This window comes from Mus pahari, chromosome 5 (genome assembly GCF_900095145.1).
Source record: "Mus pahari chromosome 5, PAHARI_EIJ_v1.1, whole genome shotgun sequence".
Taxonomy (NCBI): Eukaryota; Metazoa; Chordata; class Mammalia; order Rodentia; family Muridae; genus Mus; species Mus pahari.
In genome coordinates, this window is record NC_034594.1 from 32178389 (window position 1) to 32201535 (window position 23147).

Consider the following 23147-nt stretch of genomic DNA (forward strand, 5'->3'; position numbering starts at 1 on the left):
ACAGATTCAAATAATAATAGTTTATTTTAAAACATCACCCCCTAGTAATTTCCTAAAAAAGAAAACTCTAAGCTTTTACAGCCACATACTAGTTATACACATATACGGGACATTTGGTTAAAGCCTCCTTTAGATAACTCAGAGACATTCTTTCCTATTTAGACCATTAAAAAAAATGAAGCTGGGCTATTAAAAAAAAAGATTTCTATTACATCAAGCTTAGTGCTGTTAGTGGAAAACTGGAATTAGATTAAAGGACACAACTTCTTACTCTAGCTTTGTGTGTGTGGTGGGGCAGGGATGGGGATCAGAAGAAGGTTAAATAAGGCCTCATGTAACCAGACTAGCCTTGTTTCCCCTATGCCTCTTAGGTTCACCTTACCCATGATTAACTGTCTCTCAAATGGTGGGATTACAGTCCGCTACCACCACACCCTTCTGCCCTGTTTCAAGTATGGAATAGTAAATCACACTGAAAGGTTTCCAGAGACCAAAGAAGGCTTGCTCTTAACACAGAACTATCCTGATCATCAATAAACCGTACGGGCTCAGAAACCATGAGTCTCTTTCTAGGAGAGACTATTCTCTTGTGATTGGTGGTGGCCTTCTCTTCTCCCCAGAGTGGTTTCCTGAGCGGCATTCCAGTTTCTTGGAGTCTTCTGTTTCAATAGGCTGACTTTAGAGAAACCATCATCTCTGCCAGGTTGGTTATGTTTAGAACACTCACTATATCTTTGAATTTTTAAAAATACAATCTCATTTTTAAAAGAAGGTTTATTTTTTAATTTAAGTGTATGGGTGTTTAGCTTGTGTGTATGTCTGTGTACCATATGCCTGCAGAATTGGGAAGAGGGCAGTGGATTCCATGAAACTGTAGTTACATATGGTCGGGGCTGCTGCCATGCGCACGCTGGGAAACACGGGTCCTTTGGAAGAGTAGTAAGTGCTCCTAAGCACTGAACCATCTCTCCAGCCTCCAGATCTCTATTAAGGTGACACTTTATTAGTAGCGAACCTATATAGCCCCCCCCCTTTTTGAAAGGTACTGTGTTCATGAGCTTAGACACAACTTATTTAAGCACCAAATTTCTCAATTTGTTGTTGCTTTAAAAGAAAAAAAAAAAGGAAGAGGTGAAGGGACAAACAAACAAACAAGTCAGGGCTTTTGTTTAAGTGGGGCTCGCTGGTCTTATTTCTGAGAGGGTGCATGTCAAAGAGCCTGCCTTTGAGTGGTCCGCACCAGAGCCCTGAGAACCCTGCCCGGGCTCAGGCGCGTTTTAAACTGCCCGCCAACTCTGCAAGCGGGCGCCGGAGCAAGAATCTGGAAGGCAGGTGATCGCCCCCTGGAGGCCACTGGGAGAGCGGCCCGGCGGACCGCGGAAGGGCGGGGCCGCAGCCGGCTCCGCCCCCGCCATCCCCTCCCTCCGCTTTCCCGCCCGTGGTCCGCTGCGCCACTTCCGCCGCACCGGCCGCGATGCCGTCCAGGTTGTGGTGGCTGGTGCTCTGGCTGCAGCCCCTGGCTACATTGCCAGCAGGCGCGGTGCGCGACGAGGAGGCAGCGATGTCAGGTAACCCCGGCTCCGGGCGGGGGGGGCCTCCTTTCGGCGCCGCAGGGTCACGCGCGGCCGCGGGCAGGCCCCGCCCCTGTCTGCGGGCATCGGATGCTTCAGTGTTTTGATTTGTTCAGGATCACACCGCCGGACACCCGCACAGCTGGCCCTTTGTCTGCAGTTTATGTCTGAAACCTTATTTTATCTGTCTTCAGAAATCTCAGGAAACTCGGGGCTAGAGAAGGATAAAGGCTTCAGAAAGAAACCGGAATTCTGTTTCTGATTGGCTGCTGTGACCTGGGTAGCTGGTCATATGCAAAATACTGTTGATGCTCCAGCATTGAACCTGGTGCATAGCAACCCTCTGGGAGCTACTGTTTGGGGTGCTTAAGATTCTGGCTTAGAAAGTTGTAACCGCAAAACGCCATTTCCACGAGTTTAACATTTATTTCTGCCATTCACTACATCCTTTAAAAGATTGCTTGTTTGTATTCTTCATCTCATGGGCCACTTATAGACTCTAGGGAGGTTGTCAAGATATAGACTTTTAATTGGGTAATATCCCGACACCAACAGAAAGTAGGGTGTCTAAGAAAGAGAGAATGGATGTTCAGTAAGCAGTCATTAGCTTCTGTCACACCTTGTGCCCATACCAGTATCTTGCAGTGAATTACACCTTAGGGACTGTCTGTGGTCAGCTTTTCATTGAACAGGAATGTGTTAATTACCTATTTTGTGCTATGCAGGGCTGAATTGCTCTAACTGCATTGTCTTGTACTGATTATTCATACATGCCCATTTTACATGCTACAGAACAAAGACTTAGTAGTAAATATAATAGATACTTGTGAAAATATAAAACAGTTTGAGGAGGAGGGTTCCTGGGCGTGGCAGCAGAGGAATAGAAGTAGTTATAGAGATGCATTCAGAACCTTGGGCTATAGTGCAGTTGTTGATTTAACCTATAGGCGTCGTATTCTCCAGGGCCACACAGGTATTCTTTATAGACCAGATTTTTTTCATCAGTAAAATGAGATTTCAATATTTTCCTCTCCTTTTATTTGCTTCAAGGAACTCAGTTTTTCAAGTTTTGCTGCTGTTGAAACAGGGGTCACCATATAGCCCTAGCAGACCTGGAGCTTTTTATATAGACCAGGCTGGCCTTGGCTGTACAACAATCCTGCCTCTACCTCGCAGGTGAAGGGTTTACAGGGCTGTACTGTTGCACCTGGCTTAATAGTCCTCAGTTGTGTTAAAGACGCATGTCAGTGTTCACCAGGACTTTCTGTCTGAGAAGTGTAAGATACCCAGGAGATGATAAAATTCCAGTTCCCAGCTGAAAAAGAAAAAATGGCAACTTCTGTCTTGCCATTCCAGATATTCCCTAAGTTCACATAGGAGGGGATCACTGTCCTGCAGTGTTGAGTGACACCGTGGGAACCCTTGGTTGGCTAGGTCTAAGAACTGCTGCTACTGTAAAAGCTATGGTCTTATGAGGGCCTCTGATGAGACAGCTGGATAATAATCTCTCTCACCCACAGGAAATGTGTTTTTTAAAAAAGCACTGCAGGTGGCTGCCTGAAACCTCAGTACCGAACCTTACATGTCCCCCCCCCCACCCAGTGTGTATATATGTGTATATGTGTATATACATTATATATCAGAACAAGAGATTTATAATTATAAATCAGAGTGAGAGATAGTTATTACAATTAATTACAATAAAATATTGTGGGAAAATTATTTGAGCTTACATATTAGTACTTTGAGAGATTTGTTTTCATTTAATATTTTCAGACCTTGGTTGAACACAAAGACTTGAAGCCTCAGCAAGTGAAATTGAGTATAATGGAAGACTGGGGGGCGGGGGTTGCCTCTGATGATGCCTAAGACCCTTTCCAACCCTGAGAATCTGCTTTGGGCACCTACATTCTGCCATGGCACGAAGAACACCCATTCCAAGGCCAGCCCTCTGATACCCTATTTATAGAAAAGGCAGATGCTTGTCATAGAAGAGAAACGTCAAATCAAGCATGACTCTTATTATGAAACCAGTAGGTCAGATCCATGAACACAGCTTTCCTTCAGATGAGGCTCTGGAATGGCTTCCCATGCTTCCACCCCAACAAGAGGTCATTTGAAGTTCCTCTGTGGCAAAAGAAAATGTCTAAAGGTAGAATCAGACCTGTATGCGTGTTAGTTAGGATGTGCTAATTTCAATTCCATTCTCATGACACTGGAGAAATAAAAATCAAGTTTTATATTTAGGTTAAAAACAACAAACTGGTACAAGAGAGATGTTACTTATGTAGTTTACATCTTTGAAAAAAATGTGAATTAAACTAAATACCAAGAAAGATAGTAACTCCATCTGGACCCATTCATTATCCTTGAACTCCCACAAGGAAGAAGGAGCCAATTTCATGAAGACAGCGGCAGCGTTTGCTGTGTTCTACTTCTGGTCGCATTAGAGGATCATTTTCCTGGTGTGCAGACTGTGGAAGGCTAGGTTCCCAGAGGGGAAGGGTGGTTTTTGGTTTTGTGTTTGTTTGGTTTTATATGGGAAGTAGTTGCTCAGGCTTGAGAAGTGCTTGTAGTTTTCATTTTTAGAAGACTCTATTAGTAGGTTTAAGTACTATCTGCTCCTCAGGTTTTGACTAAATATTTTTACCATATGTCTGACTCAACTCTAAGCTAAATATACTGAGACATTAAAGAAGCTAATAGCAAGAAAAGCATTTAAGGAGCCATTTACTTTTGACTTATTAACAAAGCAGGAAATACAAGGGTTTTTAAAAATGTGTACAGTAGTGCTCCTTTTGTCCCTTCTGAGACCCCCAAGTACAGAGCACTGAGCCCCATGTGTGCCCTTCCTGCCCCACTGAAACAATGTCTAAGTTAGGACGGTTAAGGATTCACAATGACTAATAATACAACAGTACTAACAATAAACTCAGCAGTTACTTGAAGCTTATGAATTGTTTATTTCTGGAATTTTCTATTTAATAACTTGGATCGTGGTTGACCCAAAATAACCGAGATAGTAGAAAATAATAGCCACAGAATTTTTTAAGCTGAATGATATTTAAGGTGAACTGAGGGGTCTGTCTCGTTGGTTCACATAAACCTGACTTGAGGCCTTTAGTAATATAAGTGATTAATTCCGTCTGCATGTTCCTTAATCTGTTGAAGATAGGGAAAATCCAGAACAAGTTCTAACCAGGAAGTGTCTTATACACACACTCATGTCAAAACCAAAATTCTTGCCACTTCTTGGCCCCCTCATCTGAGAGGAACAAGAAAGATATAGTCCTGAGCCAGAGGCTAAGTGTAGCCAGCCTTACCCTCTAGTTTAGGGTGTACTGGTGATAGAGTACAGAGGGGTGTAGTCTATGCCCCTGGCTTCCTGGGCTCTGGAGTGGATGGCGTGGGACAGGCTGAACACAGAGGGATACTGCTGGGGAGGTTTCAAGGCAGGGCTCAGTGCACTTCCTCTTGTGCTGGCAATTCTTCAGGGAAATTGGTTATATTTTCACTGGCTGGGCAGTTCTTGCTCAGATAATCCTCTAATCCTCTCAGATTGCAACACACACGCAAGTGACAGGTATTTGAATGCTGCAGGATTTAGTAACTCCATATAAAGACAGTAAGGTAAGAAGTGCATGTGTAAGATGGACCCTGTGTAGTCAGCAGAAAGTAGGTGAGCGTAGTTGGGTGTGCGTGTTCAGACATGGCTCAGACAGGGCCTTCCAGAGAAGAGAAAACAAATATGCCAGCTATCGACAGGTGTAAGCCTCCACAGGATCTGGGGGAAGAAAATTGCAATCCAAGGAGACCTGAGGCAGGAGTAAGCTGGTACTTTGAGGAGGGTTGGTGGGTTGATCTGTCTGGAGCCATCAAGCAAGAGAGAGAGGAAGAAGTCGTTATAGAGGTACTCGGGCCTTTTGAAAGGAGGGTAGATTTTTTGTCTTGGTGTTAGCAGAAACGATTAGAGGAATAGAATGGATCCCAAGTGAAGTTTTCAAAGGATCTGTGTGCCTGTTTAGAAGAATGGTGGTGAGGGAATCCTAGGGGTATTTCTGGAAGAAGGGAGACCACCTAGAAGGCTGTTAGAGTAAGCTTAAGTGCAAAACGGATGTGGCTTGCACTAACAGGCATTTGTTCCTACATCTATGCTATGGCACTATACTCACAGCCTTCATCCTGCTTTTAGGAGCTAAATGTATCCAGTGACTTAGGAAACGGCCGTGGGACCCTGTGAAAAGCCTTCGTTTGACGGTAGCCTTTGTTTTCACTCCTCACAAGGAGATGTTTCTGCAGGACATGGACACAAAGTTTTATGTGGGAGTTGGCTCAGCCCTTAAATAGTGGGGCTCACTAGGAGAGTTACAGGGAGAACCCTTGGCAGCATCTAAAAAAGCCCCCTTCGCGTGAAGTGCACCTAGTGCCAGACTGCCAGGGACTTTTTTGTATAAAGTTCTGGGACACTAGGGTTGTGAACCTGTGGCCCCATGCCCTTCACCTTTCCTGCTGGGACATGCTCTTCTCCAGTGGTAAATGGATCCCTTATGAAGGATTCACTGTACAAAGTTTCCAGTTCTGGCTGCCCAGTTTAGCTCTGGTTCCCATTCAGAGCCGGGCAGGAGAGAGAGCATGCGATATGGGAAGGCCAGCCTGAGACCTTCCATTCTCTCCTCTGTGGCTCAACAGGTAGGGCTTCCAGGGTGTGTCATTGTATTCTCACAGCAGCTCAAGTACTGCCTGCTTTCTTTGACCTCTTTCTTTTCTAAAACTAACTTCTTCCTTTTTTATTTTTATTTTTTTTAAAGATTTATTTATTTAATTTATATGAGTACTCTATCACTGTCTTCAGAACACACCAGAAGAGGGCATCAGATCCCGTTACAGATGGTTGTGAGCCACCATGTGGTTGCTGGGATTTGAACTCAGGACCTCTAGCAGAACAGCCAGCGCTCTTAACCACTGAGCCATCTCTCCAGCCCTAAAGCTCACTTCTGGTATTAGACATCCAAAGACTGTTCCTTCCAGCATGCTGCCCTTGGCCTTGAGCTGTGTGCATCTCAGTTAAACCCAGGAATGCCTCTGCCTGGGCTGTGTTATGTGTTCATAGCACTTTGGGTTCTTGTGTATAGGTGTACCATGATGGAATGCACTTTTAATTTTTGGTATCCTGTGTTTAACTAAGAGTCTCTCAAGTATCCTCTTACTGCTTTGAAATCTGGCTCTTGACCTAGATTCTTGTATTTTCAGCTCAGATGGTTGATAAATTTAAAAGCGTATGCGTTTCATCACTGTGCTAAGAGGAAAAAAATGAAAGGATTCATCTGTCACAGTAGAATATCCTGGGTCATTATATAACTGAGCTGTCACTTTGGTTCAGCTGTTTCAAGGAGGGACTGTGCCTGTCCTCACTTCAGCCTGTCACAAAATATATTTCAGGCTAGGGCAGGTACCTTTTGAGCCTATTCAACGTTATTCTCTAAATCAGTATAATGACCAACTAGTGGCTGCCGGCCCTTACCCAACTTTGTTATAACAGTTTGCTCTAACTTCAATTCAGGGTTGTCTACAGATTTCCTTCTTGTACTTTGAATGGGGCAAAAGGCTCATTTCTCTTTGTACCTGTGAATACTCCATGCTCGTTTCCTATTCTGCATCAGCGCTTAGATCTGGATAAGTGCCTCACCATCTCCCCATTCGCCAGATACCTTCATCTCCTTCATCCAGGGAAGCTCCGGAGTGTGCCGATTGGTCTTCCTAAGAGCTCTTGAATCCACTCTTCTACCCTCCTCGGTTCATAGCCTGAGGCACGGCGTCCACTCCTTACCGTGGGGCCTGGCTGATAGAAGCCCCATCTTGCCGTGCCTCTGCCTGGTACTTGGTGCTTCTTTTGCTCACACTTTACCAGGCAATTTAGTTGAGCCCTTCTTAGTGTCATCTCTTTCCCACTGAGTCTGTTATTCTTCCCTGAAGTGTTTTTGTGCTCTGCTCTCATGGTGAAGTATAGATTCCTTATGTAGAAGTGGTTATGGTTTACCTCCAGCTGCAGCTGTCCAGATGTCCCTAAGCTGAGCCACCGTGACTTTGCTCATCTTAATACTATGCACATTTGTCATCTGTCAGTCCTGATGCTGTCTTATGCTTGCGACTTATTCTTGAGCCTTCTGCTAGAGTTTCTTCTCCAGGAAGCTTCCCTTAGCTCTTGCCATCACTTGAGGACCAAAGACATCAGTGCATGTGTGTTGCTCAGTAGGCGGCCTAACTGTATACTGACTCTGGATGGGCTGTTTGCCGACAGACACCTGCTAGATAGGGAAGAGTAAAGGACCATGGTCACCATGGAGAAGAATTTTTGGTCATAAAATACTAAAAACTATGAAAATCTCCCTTTGAGCACATTTTTAAAAAGGGATTTTGGAAAATTAAATACTTAGGTAACCCGTTTATTTCATTTTTTTTTTTTATCTTTCAGTTCCCAGATGTAAATCTCTGAAGGAAATGGACTTAATTAAAACTTCTATGTCAGACTGCTATTGCTACAATCAACATTCACAAATCCAGTGGACTCACGTGTGGTCAACTGTGCAGGTTAGGGCCTGCTTTTTTTTTTTTTTTTTTATCATGACTTAAAAATGTGGAATTAAAATGTACCACTTTGGGATTTAAATATACATTTTATATGGCTTTATTTATCAAGTGAATATATCAAGATAAAAGCTAATTTGATGAGCACACAGTGGCTTAAGGGGAAGTTATGTGGGAAAGGACATTAATTCCTTTTTATATCTACCTAGGCCCTCCCCTGACCATTCCAAATGAATACACCATCTAAGTCACTGGTTCTCAGCCTGTGGGTTGTAACCCCTTTAGGGGTCACCTAAGAACTTCAGAAAACACAGATATTTACATCACTATTCCTAACAGTAGCAAAATTACAGTTATGAAGTAGCATCAAAAATAATTTTATGGCTGGGGGGGTCACAAGGGTCTTAGTTAGAGTTGCTACTACTGTGCTGAAGCACCGTGACCAAAAAGCAAGTTGTCGAGGAAAGGGTTTGTATATTCAGTTCATACTTCCATATTGCTGTTCATTATTTAAGGAAGTCAGGACAGGAACTCAAGCAGGGCAGGAACCTGGAGGCAGGAGCTGATGCAGAGGCCATGGAGGGGTGCTGCTTACTGGCTTGCCTCTCTTGACTTGCTCATCCTGCTTTCTTATAGAACCCAAGACCACCAGCCCAGGGATGACACCACCCACAATGCCCTGGGCCCTCCCCCATCAACCACTAATTTAGAAAATGCTTTACAGCTGGATCTCATGGAGGCATTTACTTAGCTGAGGCTCCTCCCTCTCTGATGACTCTAGTGCGTCACGTTGACACACAAAACCAGGCAGTACTGGAGGGTTGCTGACCTCTGAGGGACATGATCTAAGGTAGTAATTAAAAGTGGTGAGAGCACCTCTCACTGAGAATGGGACATTTCAGTCTTCGGTGATGGGAATTATCTAAAGATTGCCTGGGGAAGAGTGCTGTGTGCTGAGGGATAAGTTTGACCTTGTCCAGGACGGGATGTCAGCTCATACCGAAAATAAGATGTTTGAGGCTTATGTGGTTTCTTGTGCCACCTTGCCCGGAGCTCTTGGGACATGAAAGCTGCAGTCCTTCATATCTCACACTCCTGTTCATTCATTCTATGTTCAACAAATGAGTTCATAACTCCAGCACCTGCTTCCCATCTTCATTCTTGCCCGATGCTCCTTTACTTCTTTAAAATAGAAGAAACATACTTTAAAAGTGGGGGAAACATCCTCAGAGGAGCAGGAGGCAGGAAGACTGTAAGACCCACAGGGGCTGAAAGGCACCAGGGAAACAAGAGCGTTCAGGCACAGCAGCACTGTCTGGGCACAGCAGCACTGACGCACGTCAGATGAGCTTGCAGGCTGAGGCGGCTTGCACAGGGCCCTCACAGGTCCAAGCGCAGGCAGTCCCAGCACTGAGAAGGGAAGTGAACACAAGCCCCCCTCTCTAACTGAGAAGCTGCCTCCCATTGATAGCTTCATAAAGGAAAAGTTAGTTTTCTCCAGTGAAAGGTTACTGGTATACAAAGCACACTTACGGGCAGGCCCCATGTCCAGCAGTAGATGGCCAACACAAAACAAAATAAAGATTGAGGTCATAAAAAAAAAAATGGAAAAACAATTGGAAATGACTGTGAACTAGCTCTTTTCTTACCAGCTGCCCACGTGTCAGCACCTGTAGGCACACGCTCTGCTCCTTGCTTGTTAGGATGAAGTGTCTGCCACCGAGGAGATTTTTATGTCTGAGGCCTCGACTGTGCCCTGGATCGCACACACTTCTGCCTGCCCAGGTCCACCCAGCAGCAGTCCTCTCTGCACTGGCTGATTCTTCTACTTTTTAATCTGATAAAATTCCTTTTCAAGTTGGTGTCTGCAGCCTGCAGGTCTCCCATGCTCTGTCTCCCTCTCTCTTCAGTCAGGTGCTCACACTTAAAGCTGCTTAACCAAGGTCTCTAGCACTTCCATGTCACTGACTATGTGACCTCAGACTAACGATCCATTGTCTCAGAGTCCCAAGAATTGGGACTACAGCCACGTGCGCCACCACACCTGGCAAGCCATCCACTCCTCAAAACATCTGTGAACTGAATTGCAGGTGTGTGAAGTCCCAGCCACTGGGAACCAGAGCCCAGTCTTGTGTATCATGGTATTTTCATCAGCCAGTTCTGGCATCTTACTCCTCTGTTTGTGTCTTGAGGTGCCAAAGGGAAGGTTTTGAACCTGCCTGGATTGATCCATTCCTGTTTTGTAGGTGACAGTAACCAGCCCGGGCCTGCTCAATATTGTATATATCACAGGAAGTCATAATTGCCAGCACACAGAAAGCATTTTATCATTTATCAAATGTGTGACTCATAACTTTTGGGCACCAGAGGAGGCTAAGGAGATAACCATAATCTTCAGTCCATATGGAGAAACTGTGTGCTTCTCTGTGAAGCCTGTCGGGAGGTTACTTCCCTACACAGTAAGCGTGAATCGAAACAGTAAGTCTGTTTTCATTATAATTAGCTGGACATTCAATGAGTTGACTCTCCTATTATTTCTGCAACTTTATTTACTAACACAAAACATTGGTTGTGTTTTTTTTTTTTTTTTTCCAGTTGTGGATTTCAAACTCTTCCTTGTGTTTGTGACAGGCATTTTCCTTTTCTTTTACGCAAAGACCTTGAGCCAGTAAGTGCCCCTTTTTATATTTGTAGTGACTTGAATTTAAATTCTGATTTAAAAGCCTATAGGTTGTCTGTGACTCTGTGCTGAGTATTTGCGCACTGTTCTGCATTTGTGGTTCTTCTAGGATTTACAAGTGATAGGTCTGAAGGTAGCATTTGATTCAACTTTAAAGACAGAAGTAATTGTATAACAGATACATACATGGTGCAGAGTACTTTTGCTTACATTATCTTACATATATACACACATGTGAACTTATTCTGTTGCTGTTCATTTTTGGTTACAGAGCCCACAGCCATCGTCACTGGCTTGAGTGCTGGGGTTTGCTCGTGTTCTCTGACACCAGGCACTAGCTGTTGATTGAATTAATTTGCCTCCTAGATTGGTGACTCTGGTGTAGGATATTAGACATGACAAATACTTGCTTCTTGGATAAACCCGTTATCCTGATATTTTGTTTCCTGTAACTTAGCCTATAAACCCCACCTCTCCTCTCAATATTTACTTTTTAATTTGCCCAGGCTTCTTAATAAGAATATTTTTGCATCGTTCTTGTCTTTGTTCACTCTTGAACTTTTCTTTATGGTACCATCAGGGATGTGTAGTGTTATCTGCCAGCTTTTCTGACTGCGTGTTGGATGGACAGCAGGAAGAGAAAAGCCTAGAAGTTAGGCCCTGCATGCTGATGAGCTGGGTGGCCGCTCTGAATCCTCCAGCAGCCAGCTCACATGACAGTCGTTTAACCTCTTGATATCTCAGTTTTCTCCTCTGATTTAGCTGTGGGTATCTGGGAGTTCTCAGGCAAGTGTCTGACTTGTGACAAGCGCATAGCATTATTGGATGACATTCTGACTATAGAAGATAGCTAGACACTCCGCAACAGTCTACTTACTGAAATGTTCAAATACCAATTTCAGTGTTAACTATAATAGATGTGATTAGAGTTTTTCTTTCTTAATATTCCTTACTGGCTATTACTGCCACATTGAGCATTATGAACTTTTTTCATGTTTTATTGCTGAAATTGCTGGTTGATGTTTATGTGGCTTTTTTCTCTGTCTTGACAGAAGCCCTGTTTTCTATTACTCTTCGGGTACCGTGTTAGGTATCCTAATGACATTAGTCTTTGTCCTTCTGATGGCTAAGAAACACATCCCAAAGGTAGGTCTCTTATATGCAAATGAGTACAAAATGGGAACCAAGATTTTATGGATATGAAAAATTACCTAATTCAAATGTGTTCCTCTGCTATATAAATTGGTCTTAAAATGTGTCTGTTTCTGAAAAGTCAGTTTTTATTTATTAGTAATGCATAGGATTACATTAAGTTTAGTGACATTTTTTTGGTACTGGTTTGTGAAATGTATCTTGGAAGAATGATCCTGAATCTTCAGGGCATTGTATATGAGCGGTCCTACATCTGGGCTTTTTGTTCTTGTTGTCCCTCCTCTATATCTTCAATAAAATAGTGTTCCAAAGGATAAATATTAATTCATGATGGTAACTTTATGGTTACTCTGATCAAAACTAAATAGCAGCGTTATTTTGAGATAACTAAGTACTTTCTAGTAGTTCTCTTCAGCTTCAGTGTGCCTGCTAGTCAGCTGGGGATGTAGATTCTAGCAGGGGAGGCCTGAGCCTGCATGCCTGCCATTAAGCTCTTGTGTGAAAATGGCTCTCCTCCCCAGAGGATCATCCTTGAACAGAGAGACTCTGGATTAGATCAATACTTGACTTAGATTTGACGTAGACCTTTTAAGCGTAGATTATTTCTTTGTGTGCTTCTATTTTTATGAGAGTGAATGAACCAATATATATCTATCTATGTATATTATGTCGTTTATTTTCTCCCGCACACAGTATAGCACATTTGGGGCGCTAATGATTGGTTGTTGGTTTGCTTCAGTTTATGTTCTATGCCAGTTGATGGAAGATCTGAAGTGGCTGTGGTATGGAAACAGAATGTATGTATTAGGTAGGTAAACACACAAGAACCTCCTGTCTATCAGCCCGGCCGAGACGCACGAGCAGGGGGCTTCTGGGCACACATTTTCGTTTGATTTAAGGAAAGGTGCTATTAAAATAATACAGTATTTCATTACCATAGTTGGTGTTTGAACTCATTTAGATCTCATTTTCCTTTATAACCATTCTTAGTTGTCTGTACAAATCATCAAAAGAATAAAAATACTTGAGAATTGTGGCTGAACTTGAACTGCATCTAAGCTGTACAACAGGAGCTTCTTTAAAAGCTGGTTCTCTTCATCTGTCAGTTTTCTTTCTTTATGTATTCTGTATAAAAAGTGGGAGATTGTTACTAATGAAACTTGACTTTTCAGAAACAGAGAGGATAAAAATACCATTTAATTTTCTTGTTTTATATTACAAATTTCCATTTTGTTAGGAAATAATGGTAATTGCAGACCCATTAACATCAGATTTCACATATGAGGATACCGTTGCTAAAAGAAAAGCAATTCATCCTTGAACACTTTATTTTTAGCCTATTTTCCTATTATATTAAGTATTTATAATTTACTCATAACGTGAGATATTCCTATAAGTTACTTTTTTGTCTCTAAAGAAACAAGAGCATTTTTCTATATAACTGAATAACTATTACTTATTGTTGTTATTGCTGGGGATTGGACCCAGGGCCTCATGTACACTCAGCATCTGTTCAACCACTGAGTTCTATCCTTAACCTCACTCTTAGATGTTAAAGATTCATAATTGCATAGAATCACCTACTACACAGGTCATATTTAGATTTTGAGTTACCTGTGCTGGCTGACTATATAACCTGGATGCTGTGCTGAACCTTCTGCTATGACCAATCCACCATAATTTCTACCCCCCCCCCCAAGTACAGTTTAGTTTTATTACATATAGCTTTTTAAAATTAATTATTTTATTTATTTACATTCCAAATGTTGCCCCCCAGTCCTGGTTCCCCTTCCCAGAGTTTTCCACCCCTTACCCTCTCCCCTTTGCCTCTCAGAGGGTCCCCCTCCCCCCAGGCATCTGCCTACCCTGGGGCATCACATCTCTACAGGATTAAGTGCATCCTCTCCCACTGAGGCCAGACAATAGTAATAGCCCCATCATAGCTTCTTTCATCACAGAGGTGCTAGGGAAGCCAAGTAAGGCATCCTGTGAAAGTTCCACTTTCTAGATTGATGTGGGGCCCGTTTTAAATTTAATTTATTCCTCCTTAGTATCTACTGTAAATAAAAAATTGAATCTTAGATTTGCTTAGAAACAAATTAAGCACTTAACGGTGAAAATCATTAGAAGTGCTGTATACTTCCCATCTGGGAACAATGTATCAGATGTAATGATGGACTGGGCACAGCTAGCAAAGAATGGCTACCTGATTGGTCCTCTGTAAAATTACATTCTCCTTTAGTGACTAGAAGTTAAAAATTAAATCTAGGGTTTATAAGCAAAGTATGATACCCACTGGCTTACTTTTAACCAAAGCAACCATGAAACCACTTGTCCACCCAGGACACTGGACTTAAAAACAGATATGACTATTATTATCATAATAATCAGCATATATCTTAAATTATTACAGAAGCTAGCGTGTCAGGCTGGAGAGCTGGCTCAGTGGTTTAGGGTGCTTGCTGTTCTTCCAGAGGCCTGGGGTTTAGCTTCCATCACCTGGGCTGGTTAGCTTACAGCTGCCTGCGAGCCAGTTCTAGGGTGTCTGAAGGTCTTCTGACTTTACCACTTGCTCAGGCACACACACACAGATAACAGTAAGGATCTATCTTTAAAAGCCAGCCTGTGCGCTCACTCAAATCAAGGACTAATGAGCTGTAAGATATGCTTTTCAAACCTTATTGAAAAAAGAAAAGATTTTATTTTCTTAATTTTTGAAATCAAAGCTAACTGGTAGATGTTATTGTTCAGCCAGGGCTCTGTCAGGGTTTCTTCCTCAGTTTTCCAGCTCTGGTTTAAACGCTTGCCCTTCCTTCTTCTGTGTCTCTAGGCTATGTCTTGGTTGTTGGACTTTGTAGCTTTGCCGCCTGTTACAGTCACGGGCCTCTTGCTGATGAGGGGAGCAGAGACCTTCTCACGTGGACACTGAGATTCCTCTCCCTGGTTCTGGTCTATACTGGTGTGGCCGCGCCTCAGTTTGCCTATGCTGTTTTGACCCTCCTTCTGTTCTCCTGGAGTCTGCACTATCTACTGAGAGCGTTCAGCTATCTGAGGTGGTGGGTATCTTTTTTCTATGGATACCAAATCTGACATTTTGAGTTTTGGTTTAATTTATTATTTTAAGAGATACTTTTGGTTACATCTTACAAGTAGTTATGGGTTTTTGTTTGTTTATTTTGTTTGTTTTGTTTTTGTTTGTTTGGGGGATTTTTTTTTTTTTTGTCCTTGTTGGTTTTTGTTTGGTTTGGTTTGCTTTGGATTTTCAAGACAGGATTTCTCTGTGTAGCCTTGGTTATTCTGCAACTCACTCTGTAGACCAGGCTAGCCTCAAACTCAGATCCACCCGTCTCTGCCTCCTGAGCACTGGGATCAAAGGTGTGCAGCCACCACTGCCCAGCCACATAATTATGTTTAATCTCACTTCTCTTAGAGCATCAAGAGCTCTAAGCGTTTGCTCCATCTTCTTTGAGTTTTAACACAAATTACTCTGAGGTTAGAGCTCGCTAGAATCAGTGAGGAAGTTGCTTGGGCTCTGGGTTGTATAACGTTTCTACCTTTATCATACATTTCTTTTCATTAGAGCCAATGTTGACATGGTGATATTAATTGTGCTTCCAAGAGAGGAATTAGGGGGAAATGTATCCTGGATGATTGGAAGGAGTTACTCAGTTCATTTTTAGTAAGAGGTCACTTTAGGTTTTAAATTTAGCCTCGAGAAGATACAGAAAGATAAGGTAACCTATGCTGACACAGTAGTGTATTGTGTTTCCTTAGTCTGCGGCTGTGTCAGGCACACAGATGGAGGTGGTCCCGCTCTTGATGATGTATATTGTAGAGATGTGGGCATGCAATTATATATCAGCTGCCTTAAAAGGTGTGTGTGTGTGTGTGTGTGTGTGTGTGTGTGTGTGTGTATTTGTGTGTGTGTCTGCCATATGTTCATGGGTACTCAGAATGGCCAGAAGGTCCTGTGGAGCTGTAGTTACATATAGTTGGGAGCCACCTGATGTGGGTGCTGGGAACCATACATCAGTCCTCTGGAGAGCAGTTTGAATCTTAGCCACCGAATCATCTTTCTAGCCCTAACACTTATGTATCCTTTAAGTATGAAAACAGCTTGCTCGGGAACTAAAGTGTTAACCCAGGAAGGACTTCCTGGAAGAGATATCATTGGGTTGACTCTTAAGTAATGACCTAGAGTAACCCTTGAACAGATGTGGAATGCACTCCTGACAGAGAAAAGGCCCCCTATAAAGCCATCATCAGGCAACAGCACTGTCAGTACAGTGAGTGAGGTGTGCTCAACTGCACTGGATGGGCTCACTGAGGAGTCCAGCCTGGCTCTGCATGTGGGGCTTGGTGTGGGGCTCAGCACTGTGCATTTCCATTCGCTCACTGACTCCTGTCTAGGCAGAAGGTATAAGTCCAAAAGTTTGGGCCCAGGTGGGAGCAAGGCATAGGCCAACAGGACTATGGGAAACTCTGCACCGCACCCCCATCACAAAGGCAGCATTTAAAACTAGCAGGAATTGATGGTTGAAAAAATGGGGATTCTGCCTTCAGGTCCGATATTCAAGGGAAGCTGTAAGTGTAGACTGGTACTTAGATGTAATTCTTTCACTGAAAGTGTTGGCAGCTAACCTAATGCAAAGTAAACTTCACCGGGAATACTAGAGACGAGTAATTGGTGGCTGGTGGGGTAGACCCATCTGCTTTCTGGCATAGGGTCAACAGGGAAGTCCCCACAGTAGAAGGCATTCTCAGACATTGCTGTGGTCCAGGCAGACACTGAGAGAGACTTGGAGTATGAAAGTGAGGTTAAGGCTGGCAAAGGGAGTTAATAGATGCTTGGTAATTGGCTATGAGGAAGCAGACTCCACAGTGACAGGTAGTTTCTGGATCTGGTGGCTGTGCGTGTGACAGCATCACTTGGGTAAACCGTTAGTGACAGTACGAGGTAGTCATGGGATGAAAGTGCAAGTGGGAGGCCTTGAGACCAAGGGGCTTTTCTCCTGGCCCCCATCTGAGAAGAGGCCCCTCCACTAGGAGGAGGCCGGCCACTGCACAGCCTGCCAGGCTTGTGGCCCAAGGAACACAGAGCTCCTTTCTCCTTCCCTTAGCTACCCAACTGTCTTGCCAGTAGCAAGTGTGTTCTCATTTGCACGATGGCTCCATTATGTGTCTGTGGGGCATTCTATAGCAATCCATATGCACTCCTATGCAGTCTACTTTGCACATTGGTAGGGAATAATTATATGAGAAAGTAGGGACTAAAGTAGGAGCCTACAGGTTAAATAAATAAACCAGACAAAGAATGTGTTGACTTTCTTATCACACTTTCTAGTTTGCAAAGTGCTCTTTGTGTCTATGTTAATATATAATAGCTGTTCTTTTGATGACGACTGAGCAGTTTGTGTAAATATCCCATCTCATCTCTTCAGTGGCTGATGAGGCAAGCATTCTGCTGTCCTTTCCATGTGACACAGTGCGGTGGAACCAGGAAGGGATTGGCCAAGTTCAGACAGTGAGGTCACCTTCAAACTGGGTTGTGCTCCAGTGTTCGGGGTCAGAGCCTGGGTTTTTCCTGTAGGAAACCTGACTAGTTGTTGAGAAGAGAAATTTAAAAAAAAAAAAATCAATATCACTTTTCAGTCCAGTTCGTTCGTTCAGGTGCCATATGTCTCTTTTAGCATCTCGAGTTCCTAAAGTACAGATTGCTATAGTTTTATGATATTTATCCCTTTCCTGACTGGAACACAACATCCAGCCTCTGAGCTCTTGATGTGTATGCAGCCAAAGAAGAACTAATTCAAGCTCCTTTCCTTGATGGATCCTCTGCAGAGTCTCCTCCTTTCTGTGTCAGGTTAATCAGAGGCACCACCACTAGGTGGGAGTGATACCCCACAATTCCAGCTTCTTCATACTGTAGTAAGTGGTGTTCCTCCCTGTTGGTCTTAATGAAAGGACACATTGAAAGCTTGCCAAAGAAAATCAGCAGACAAAGCTGGAAGCCAGACTTTTTGTCTAATTTTTTGAATACAAATCAGTAAAAAAAAATATAATCAACATCTCAATCAGAAATTGATTCTCTAAGGCCTTAGGCCATTGCTATGGCAGTGACAGAAGAGTGAAGCACAGTAGGCTCACTGGGCCCAACCTTACCCCTCAGTCATGGCAGGACTCTGGAAAGTGCAGCTGCCATACAAGGACCTCCCAGCTATGACTGTTGGTGTGTAAGGTGCGTATTTTTGTGTATTACAAGGATTGATTTGGGCAGGAATCTGGCAACCACGTGTCATGTGTTTTAGGAAAATGAGGCCGTGGTTCCCAGCAGAACCTCAGGTGGCGAGGCACCTCACGGACGACGAGTACAGGGAACAAGCTGAAGCTGAAACAGCCAGCGCTCTCGAGGAACTACGCCAAGCCTGCTGCAGGCCTGACTTCCCTTCCTGGCTGGCTGTCTCCAGACTCCAGGCTCCTAAAAAGTAAGTCCCAGCTCACGTTTGAAGTGATTTGAAAATCACGTAGTAGCTGCAGCATACATCTCTGCTTAGAAGCAACCATTCCTCTTGGTTACACCTTACACCAGCATTGTGGGAGTTCTACTTCCTGGGTGCTCTGGCCTGCCAGGATGGCTGCTGGGGTCTTAGGAGCCATGTGGGTCTGAGCGAGGCATTGACAGTGAATTCTGAACACTCCACTCCATTCAGAAGGAACAGGGAAAGTTGAAGGAATGGCTTGGTACGCCCGCCTGTGTGATGCATAATCCTGCCCACATTTCTACCTCCCCCTGGCAGTCTACAGACAAGTCACATACGCTGTCCCCTGTATAGGTTTAAATGCTATCCTCAGCTGACGCAAATTCAAATTTAATTAAAGGGGATAAGTGGAGAGGCATGCATCATCTTTCGGATAAACCTCTGTGACAAAATTAACCGTTTAAAACAAAATTTTCTTAGGTTTGCAGAGTTTGTTCTCGGAGCCAGCCACCTGTCACCAGAGGAAGTCAGCACACATGAAAAACAGTATGGCCTTGGAGGGGCCTTCTTGGAAGAGCAGCTCTTTAGCCTGCAGACTGACAGTCTACCTGCATGTTGACTTCACTCTGAACAGGAATGCAAGTAAAAGGCCAAGATCCTACTCCAGCTGGGTGGGACCCATGCACCTCAGAGAAAAATCAAGCCATGCAAATAAGGAAAAACTCTTTTGCATTTGTGCAAGAGAGCTTTGCCGTGGTGGTGTAAAGGCTGAAAGTGTCATTGCCACATGCCCTGAATGAAGACCTTCACGGAAACAGTGCAAACCTGTTCTTTAGGACCAGTGAACAGAACCTGCTACCTTCCCTTCACCGGACACTAACTCCCTTCTGGATGCCCAGGAGCTGGCCCAAAAGGCTGCGTTATTGCCCTCCGTCATTCCCCTCCCCCATACCGGTTCCCCAGTATCAGTGCTTTCTAAGGTGCCATTCACATGGTAGTAGGAAGTGCTGTTGAAAGAATTCTGATGCTGGCTGTGGTTAACTCAGAGTCATACATTCTGCAGGCTCCTCGGTCTTTAATGTTACAAAGGCATTGTGGGTCTCCTAAAAGGCAGACATCATGCACAGGGCTTCTAACTTACTAACCACAAACCATTTTTCATGAGACTTATAATCTTTAGAACTCATGTTTGGAAATGCTATTGATGGTGGAATTTAGGTTTGAGAGTTAGAACAAAAGCGTCGTCAGCAGCCTTGGCAGTCCCTGGTGCATCTGGACTCAGGTATAAACTTCTTCCCATGCAGGCTCAGGGCTGTCTCCCTATAGCCTTGGTCTCGAGGTGGTGCCCCAAGGTTTTTTGTTGTTGTTGTTTTTGTTTAGTTTTAATAACTGTGACTAAAAAGAAACATTTCTTAGGCTTATATTTGGTGTTTTGACAGGATTTTATATGCAGACATATTAAAAATGATTTTTGTACTTTTTATATATGAAATTGAAAGTATGGAAGCATTTGTGACATTTTGAGATTTATTTTTTTAAAACTGATTATATATGTCTACAATTAATACCCACTAAATAGATTTGTGATATCTCGTTTTGTTTTGTTTTGTTTTGCTTGTTTAGTGAGAGCAAATGTTTGTTTCTTGATCCATGATAAACTTCAGGATTAAATGAATGACAAACTGGGCTTTGGGCCCAAGGAAAGGGGCAGAAATAGCCTTAAGAGTTGGCTGTGGCGGACATTCTGTGAACAGGTCGCTGCTTGATCCTCTGAGAATGAAAGTCAGCTTGTTTTATCTTATGTACTGTAATGATTAAACAACAGCAAAAACACAAAGCATGAGAGAGGAGGAGGGGGACAAGACACAGACTTGGTCACTGTCATCCCCTGAGAGTGATGCTGACTTTGGAACTTTCTATAGTCACTCTCAAATGATGCTCTCTCTTTGAAGCTCCATGTCAGTGTTTCTGCCTCTGCTTTTTGACAGACATATGTAGTGATATCAGGAGTCTTTTTCCTTTTCTTAGAAACCTCACTCAGGTCAATCTGTGCCTTTACGTGTTGACTTTAAAACGTCAAAGAATGGGGTCTGGAGAGATGGCTCAGTGGCTAAAAAGAGCCTTACAGAGGATTTGAGTTCCGTCCTCGGCATGAGTGACATGGCAGCTTGCAGCCATCATAACTCTAGTGCCATACCTTCCTCTGAGTTTGCATGCACATAAACACAGGCATGAACACTTGTGTGTAACAATGTGCTTCTATTCATTTTGGCAACTATTTTGCAAAAATAGACAGGAGTTGTAACATTTTGCCACAGCTTAATCTGGTTTTCTTTTTCAGTAACTTTATTTATGGGTGTTGTATGTAACAGGTCAGTTGTATCAGTGCTTGTGCATTGCCATGTTCACCTCTCACTACGCAGCTTGTCTAGTATAGAATGTGTTTGTGTGTGACTGACATGTTAGCACCCCCTGAGCCACCAGGACAGCCCCACGGTTGGGACTTCACTGTGAAGCTGCAGCTCCCAGCACCAGCAAGCCGGTGTACCCACAATGAAGACAGTGGCCATCTTTCGGGATGGCTGCTTTGCATGTTTATTTCTGGAAAGAATCATGGATCTGTCAGATTGTTCTGTGAGAGCTGTGAGAAGCTAAACAATTAAAACATTTCTGGTGAAATGTTCCTTGGGCTCCGAGTCGGTGTGTATGACAAATACCAGTGACATTTCTAATGCCCACCAAACAGTGTACAGTCCTTCCCTTCTGACCTTCCTCCTTCCTTTTCTGAAGCAGCCAATGTCCGCTCTTCAGTGGGAGCTATGTTTCACACCTTCACAGACATGCATGTACACACAGCAGAACCCTCGTTGTGCCCTTGCTTACAACAGATGCCTCACAACAGCATCCTGTTTGAAGCAAGTTGGACTGTTCGACACCAAATGTGTGGGTGAGAAGCAGTATAGGTGGCCATACTTAAATGGTTTAAAAATCATATCATTTGAATGTCAGTTTTAAAGGGTTTTAAAACAGTTTACAAGCACAAAGACACTTTGTAAATTAGTTATATAGCTTGCCAATAATACTCAGGGCTGAATTTTAGAGGAGTATCCATGTGACAGGAAAATATTTGAATTTATGTCTTTTTAAGATATCTAGAAATTTAAAAGATTACAGATTTTAGAATATCTGATGAATTGTATCAATATATCTGAACATATACATAGTTTAAGATCCAGAGGCGATGTTGATAAATAACCACCCAAATAGGATCTCACATTATCCTCTATTTGGGGATTCCCCACAATTAGATGTGTAATTTTTGGATTGATTTTCCTGTCTAACCAGCAGTGGAATCCTACACATAAATCACATGGGATGTTTGTCTGATGAAGCCTGCAGCAAGACAGGTGTCTTCAGATGACCCCGTGAGCAAGCTACCTTCACAGATTCCCCACTTGGGTGACACTGCATGGATAGATGAGGTGCCGGTTTAGCCTCTGTCTCATACCTGACTTCCATTCTCTAGACCTGTCTTCCCATTAGCCAGTCTGCAGTGTATAACAGCTGGCAGAAGATAAAGACACTGAGACTCACATGACCAGCAGATTCTATCTCAGCAGACGCATTTACCTGGTTCTGTACTGTCAAGTCTCACTGAAACCTCAGTTTTATACAGGAGGCCTTAGGCCCATATAAACTGTGACTGGCAAAGCTGACACTTCAGTCCAGACAGACTTCTGGCCCCAGGCCCACATTCTTGACCCTAGCTCTATGAAGTCTCCAAGCTGCCCTGTGAAATCTGGGTCAAATCTTGAGCTGCAATAAGGCAAGTGTGTTAGCGGCCCAGGGCAGATGGGAACCAGATGAGATGTTCACCTGGGCTGGCTCACATTTTCCCAGACAGCAGCAAGTTGCTCCCTTTTATAAGCCACAGCTGACCCTGCATAAGCTATATGATTTCTGATTTGAAAAAAAAAACATTTCTTTCACCTCCCAAATCCTGTCCTCATATAAGCATCACTTTCCCAGATGCCCATTGGTTTAGAAGTTCTGCATCAGGGAGTTTTTAAAGCTTTTGCATAAACAGTACGTGAGTGGTTTAGAGTTGTAAGGGTAGCCTGTGTCTTGTCTCAATGCACTGAAGGATGTCTGGGTGGGAAATCACCCTTTCCCTTTCCAGTAATCATCTCTCATAACAATACTCCCACCTTCACAGAGTCACCTAACTTGGGTCCAAGTGCTCTTGCAGAACTTAGGGAAGTAGAGGCCCTGAGACTTCCCATAAGAGATGTCTTATATGCCAGTTTGCATCACAGGAAGTGGTTTAAAGATAGAAACCCACAAAAATAACAGGAAGTAGCAATCACTTTTCCCTAATATCTCAACATCAGTGGACTCAATTCCCCAATAAAAAGACATTGATTAATAGACTGGCTATGTAAACAGGACCCAGCATTTTGCTGCATACAGGAAATGCACCTCAGTGACAAAGACAGACACTACCTCAGAGTAAAAAGTTTGAAAACAATTTTCAAAGCAAATGGTCCCAAGAAACAAGCTGGAGTAGCCATTCTAATATCAAATAAAAGCAACTTTCAACCAAAAGTTATCAAAAAAGATAAGGAAGGACACTTTATACTGGTCAAATGAAAAATCTACCAAGATGAACTCTCAATTCTA

General features: G+C 43.3%; 1 protein-coding gene across 1 annotated transcript; it reads left to right on the forward strand.

Annotated features, from left to right (window-relative positions):
* Window positions 1–1427: 1427 nt before the first annotated feature.
* Window positions 1428–21150, forward strand: Nemp2 (nuclear envelope integral membrane protein 2). Its single transcript, XM_021198717.1, has 9 exons — window positions 1428–1568; window positions 8044–8159; window positions 10403–10634; window positions 10752–10824; window positions 11889–11982; window positions 12682–12796; window positions 14819–15044; window positions 18297–18473; window positions 18948–21150. Exons 1-9 carry the CDS (start codon window positions 1475–1477, stop codon window positions 19084–19086), a joined length of 1266 nt encoding a protein of 421 aa, XP_021054376.1. The 5' UTR covers window positions 1428–1474; the 3' UTR covers window positions 19087–21150.
* Window positions 21151–23147: the final 1997 nt, after the last annotated feature.